Source organism: Dipodomys ordii, unplaced genomic scaffold (assembly GCF_000151885.1).
Source record: "Dipodomys ordii isolate 6190 unplaced genomic scaffold, Dord_2.0 Scaffold27, whole genome shotgun sequence".
Classification (NCBI taxonomy): domain Eukaryota; kingdom Metazoa; phylum Chordata; class Mammalia; order Rodentia; family Heteromyidae; genus Dipodomys; species Dipodomys ordii.
Window position 1 is genome coordinate 5,479,009 of NW_012267243.1, and position 5,670 is coordinate 5,484,678.

Consider the following 5,670-nt stretch of genomic DNA (forward strand, 5'->3'; position numbering starts at 1 on the left):
CCAAAAAAAAAAAAGAATTTACGTGTCTTTAAAAATAGTAAAACACAGAGGCTCATAACTGTAATTCCAGCTAGTTGGGAGGCAGAGACTGGAGGAATGTGCTTCAAGGCCAGTCTGGGCAGAAAGTTAGCAAGATCCTATCTAAAAGAATAAGCTGGGAATGGAGGTGCACACCTGTAATCCAAGCAACATCCAAGTCAGAGAAAGGAGCATCATGGTCCAAGGCCAGTTCAGGCAAAAAAGTGTGATCCTACTCATAACACAAAAGGGCTGGTGGTGTGGCTCAGTTGGTGCAGCACAAGGCCCTGAGTTCACACCCTGGTACCACAAAAAAAAAAATAAAAAAGAAAATCTAATTTTTGCTTTTTGCTTAAGTATTTTTTTTAAAAACTCTATAAACTTATAGATACTACTACTTCAGTCTCACCTTTTCATTTAAGAAGTTTGAGTGCATACTTGAGGGCCTACCTTTGTCTATGTGTCAATACATATGTGTCAATACATTCAAGGAATAATTGATAAATACTCATAAAACTCTGAATAAGGTGTGATTTGGGATAGTTGATGAACCCCTGCTGAATTTATACTGTTAAAAAGTTGGTGAAGGGGCTGGAAGGTGGCTCTGTGCTTGCCTTGCATGCATGAGGCCCTGGGTTCGATTCCTCAGCACTATATAAGCAGAAAAAGCCAGAAGTGGCACTGTGGCTCAAGTGGTAGCACGCTAGCCTTGAGCTGAAGAGCTGAGGGAAGGACAGTGGCCAGGCCCAGAGTTTAGGCCCCATGACCGGGAAAAAACAACAACAAAACAAAACAAAAGTTGGTAAAGCTGGGTGCTAGTGGCTCATGCCTGTAATCCTAGCTACTCAGAAGGCTAAGATTTGAGGATTGGGTTCAAAGCCAGCCCAGGCAAGAAAAGTCCTTGGGACTCTTATCTCCAATAAACCACCAGAAAACCGGAAGTGGCACTGTGGCTCAAGTGGTAGAACCCTCACTTTGAGCTGAGGGACAGCACCCAGGCCCAGAGTTTAAGCCCCACGATGACTACCACCACCACTACCAACAAAAAGTTGGCAAGTAAGGGAAACAAACAAAAAATGAACTATTCTTACCTGGAGACTCATGCATTTTCCTGACAGTTTTCTTTGTTTGGCTTATAACATTTTGGGAAAATGGTTCATCTTCTAAAGAAAAAACATAAGAATTAAAATACAGGTATATAATCTGGGAGATCATGGCACAAAGAACGAAAAATTAACACCATCATAGGAGCAAAAACAGGCAATTCATTTCTTTAAAATGTACAATTTGGAACCAAGTGCTAGTAGCTCATTCCCATAATCCTAGATGAGACCAGGAGGACTGCAGTTTGAGGTCAGCCTGGGGAGAAAAGTCCATTAGACTCCATCTCCAAAATAATAAGCAAAAAGAAGCGATGGCACGGTTTATCTGGTAGAGTACTAGTCTAGAAAGGGTAAGGCCCCGAGTCCAAACCCCAATACCACTACTAAAGAAAGTATAACTAGGTTTACCAAAACTTCGTTTTTACTCTTAAGAGTATAACAAGTTTATCAAAATGTTCATGCTATTATAACAAAATATATTATTAAAGATTTACTAAAGATAAAATTTTACTTAAAAAAGCCTATGTAACTGCACCAGTCAATACAATGTAGCATATATGTACATTGCTTTCCATGTGCAAGCATTTTCCCAGGTATTGAAAGAGATATAGAATTAGCACAAGTAAATTACTATCAAGTATCCTAGGCAGGATTCTTTAAGACATTTGTCATCTTAAAAGAGGTAAGACTTAACATATATATGGGCGAAATGGTCTAGAGTTGTTACATCCAAAAGTAACGCACATATATTTAACATAAGGTTTCCAAAATCAAGCCTTCAAGCGTTGGCAAGTAAACTTGCAGCCTTTTCCTGTGCTCTAAACCGAAAATCCAGTCGTTTACATATATCATGTCCACCATTAACTATGCCATCCCATTGTGACTCTAAGCCCCAAATAGTTATCTCATAGGTAGGTACTTTCCATGAGGCTAATATAAAACTGTCTGTGACTTAGTGTTGGATGGGGTGGGGGAGAAGGGGAGAAACGTGAGGAAGAATGGTTTTAAGGAAATGTGATTACTTGTGGACTTATGTAAACACAGTACACACACTGTCAACATTTTGGTCCTTTAGAGCAAAGTATCTTAATTAACTGGGTCTCGACTTGTCAGGCTATGATCTTCAAGGTGAATTTTTTGACAGAAGCCAATCATCACAGGTGAAGTGTATGTGATAATGGAGATCTTCAGTTCAGGATAATTAAGTTACCCCATGTCAGTATAAGAATTTGGTGTAAAGTCTCAAGTCAATTCACTAATAATCCCCCGCAGGTCTCCCTCGCAAAAGCCTCGCCTAGTAGGGATGGACAGGGATCCAAAGGCTGGGTTAGAACTATGTTCCTCAGTTGGGGACTTTGGGCACCCAAAAAAAAAAAAATGAAAGGAGGAAATGGACGTGGTTTCGGTAAGAGCATCTGCAGAGGGAACGGAAATGGAACGGGGCCTGCAGGGATGCAAGGTCCCGACTATCGCCCTAGCTCTCGGTCCCCACTTGAAAGCCTGCAGAAAGAGACCCAAACTCCGCGAAACGGATGCCCAGGGGTGTGCAGGCTCTGCGGCTCGGCCCGGGTAGCTCCTCACGACCATCTAGGCCCTCCTTGGGGTCAGCGCCTTCTTTCCGTCTGCGGGATGAACTCGGCGCGGGAGCGCACGCCGAGGGGTCGAGGAGCCCCCGCGATCCCGGCGGGGTCGGCTCCACCTCCGACTCCGCCAGCCTCCAAGTCGGCCCGCCCGCCGCGCGCGCTCCGCACCGCCCAGTCCCCGCCGCCGGGCTCACCTTCCGACGACAGCGACTCGCGTAACCTTCTCCGGGTCGTAACCGGAGACGACTGGGGCGGAGGAGGCTGCTGTGAGTGCTGCTGCTGCTGCTGCTGCTGGAGAATGGCAGCCGCCCTTCGCGTCTTCATCTCCTCCGTTTCCAGGGCCCGCGGCTGCCGGGGTGGCCGAGACCGTAGGTTGTACACTCTTTCCCTCACTTCCTCTTTCGCAGAATCCGGCCGGAACTTTTCTGGCGGGGTTCGTCTTCCCACCGGGGACCTTTCTGCGCTCCCCCGGGGCTCGAAGTCGCCGTACACTTCCGGAGGCTCTTCTGAGAACCTCACTTCCCGGCGGCCCTGGCGCGACGTAGGAGTTCCGTACGCAGACGCGTCACTGCCGCCGCCATCTTGAGGGGCGAAGCGCAGCCGGGCCTCCCGGATGGGAGCCCGGGCCCTGACGTACCTCCCCCAGCCTTCCCCGGCTAGCTCCGGCCGCCGCCCCTCGTCCGCCATACTTGTTGACGTAGCTGTACTAGGTGGCCAAGGGAGCTGAGCGGTTCCGCCGGTCGTCCGCGGGTAGTGCGCGATGGCTTCTCGGGGCCGTTGGGCGGTGGTCGCTGTGGTCAGGGAGGCAGTTGAGAGTCGCCGGGCCCGCCGCCTGCGTCGTCGCTATTGTGCCGCAAACCTGCCTCTGTGCCCATGGTGTGTCCTGAGGGCTGTGGGAGAGGCAGTGCCCGGGCCGGGTCAGCTGCTGCGGGTCACCCCCGCCTCCCCTGGCCGGAGGCCCCGAAGAGGAGGAGAAGGGAGGACCTCTCGGCTGCTCGGCCCTGAGGGAGGGCGGAGAGGGGGACGGCCGAGCGGGGCCGGGCGAGGTGCTAAGTGCAGCTGCTCCTGGCAACTAGCAGGCGCGCGGGAGGGGCCGGCCCCGGCCCGCAGTCCCGCCGGCGCGGAGGGAGCGAGCTCCAGGCCTCGCGCCCGCGCGGTTGCGCACTTTCTCCCGAGCCTTGTGGATCCTCGGCTACTTAGGCTGTGCCTTTCCAACTGCCCCACGTAGGAATAAGAATCGTATCTATTGCACGTCGCATCTTTAAGTGGTGAAAGTTAGTTTCAAAGCTCCTAATAAAGACTGTTTACACGTCCTCGCCATTTAAATCACCTGTTGAGAGTGTAATCGTTACGGACTCGGCGGGTGGATTTCCCCTACGAAATGTACCCTGAACAAACCTTATTCCCCTTCCTGCACGTAAAGGTCCTGTTCCTGCAGCTCAGTCAGCGAGACTTACTGGTCGGTGTTGCGTTATACACATAAATGAACAAATACTTTGACTAGAGGCAGTACTGTGATTTTAACATTGAGATCTGTTATTTTACTTTGATTCTGATCATGATACTGCTGTATTTGGCTTAGGACTTCGGCGTTCTTTTCACAGAATAAGGTAAGATAAAAGGAGTTTCAGTTCTGCTCCCGTATTTACAGATGTGGGCAAGCTGCAAATATTTAACCAAATTTAGACAAACTAAAGGAAAAGTTAATTAACTGGTGCAAAGTCTGAATTACTATTGCAAAGATACGTGAACGACTTTTTATGATTTAAATGAATAAATTAGAAAAAATAAATGATTCTGAAAGCGCCACTTCCGGTTTTAAAATTTTTGAAATGTTTTTTACACCGGATATTTTTATCAAAATTATTCTGAGCAACTCATTTGTTACATAAACTGGCACAAATGTCACCACTTTAAATCATGTGATTTAGCCGGGTGCCGGTGGCTCACGCCTGTAATCCTAGCTACTCAGGAGGCTGAGATCCTCTGAGGATCGCGGTTCAAAGCCAGCGGGGCAGGAAAGTCCGTGAAACTCTTATCTTCAGTAAACCACCAGGAAACCGGAAGTGGCCCATGACCGAAAAAAAGAAAAAATTATGTGATTTAAAAAGTCAGGTTTTAGTCTGTCTGGAGCTTAGTTTAACTTCGTTGAATATGCACATATAATCAATTTGACTCTAGCCAAAGAAACTAGATGAACAGTGAGGAGGATGTATTGTTACTTTAATTTTTTTTTGGGGGGGTCCAGTCATGGGGCCTGAACTCTGGGCTTGGGCACTGCCCCTCAGCTCTTCAGCTCAAGGCTAGTGCTCTACCACTTGAGCCACAGTGCCACTTCTGGCTTTTTTCTTTTCTTTTTTGCTTATGTGGTGCTGGGGAATCGAACCCAGGGCCTCAGGCATGCAAGGCAAGCACTCTACCACTGAGCCACCTTCCCAGCCCGCTACTTTAATTTTTGAAGATACTTTTTTCTTTTTAAGATACATTTTTTTTTTTAAGCTACTTTTTTCAGCCTGGTGAGATGGTATATTTGGAAGATTTTTGGGGGAGGTGTTGGTTGTGGGTCTTGATCTCTGGGCCTGGGTGCTGTCTGTTCCCGAGCTCTTCAGCTCAAGGATAGGGCTTTACAGGGCCACAGCGCCACTTCCGGCTGTTTCTGGTTATGTGGTGCTGAGGAATCCAACCCAGGGCCTCATTCATGCAAGGCAAGCACCCTACCACTGAGCCACCTTACCAGTTTTTAAGAGGAATTCTTTTCTACCAAATGCTGAAAAATAATCATACTTGGTAATGCTAGTTTTTACTTATTTTATTTTATTTTTTTTTATTTTTTATTTTTTTTGGGTCCAGTCGTGGGGCCTGAACTCTGGGCCTGAGTGCTGTCCCTCAGCTCTTCAGCTCAAGGCTAGCGCTCTACCACTTGAGCCACAGCGCCACTTCCGGCTTTTTTCTTTTTGCTTATGTGG

At 47.9% G+C, this 5,670-nt stretch overlaps 1 protein-coding gene across 2 annotated transcripts in view; it reads right to left on the reverse strand.

Annotated features, from left to right (window-relative positions):
• The window catches only part of Tor1aip1 (torsin A interacting protein 1), a 29,054-nt gene extending 25,395 nt beyond the window's left edge, over positions 1-3,659 (reverse strand). Inside the window, exons 1-2 of one of the 2 annotated variants that reach the window (XM_013015676.1) lie at positions 2,899-3,659; positions 1,110-1,181 (exon numbers count right to left, since the gene is read on the reverse strand). In XM_013015676.1, the coding sequence (XP_012871130.1) occupies positions 1,110-1,181; positions 2,899-3,391 (565 nt within the window). In that variant the 5' untranslated portion in view covers positions 3,392-3,659. The remainder of the gene's footprint in view (positions 1-1,109; positions 1,182-2,898) is intronic. The other variant, XM_013015675.1, reaches the window with a different exon arrangement.
• Between the last annotated feature and the right edge of the window lie 2,011 nt (positions 3,660-5,670).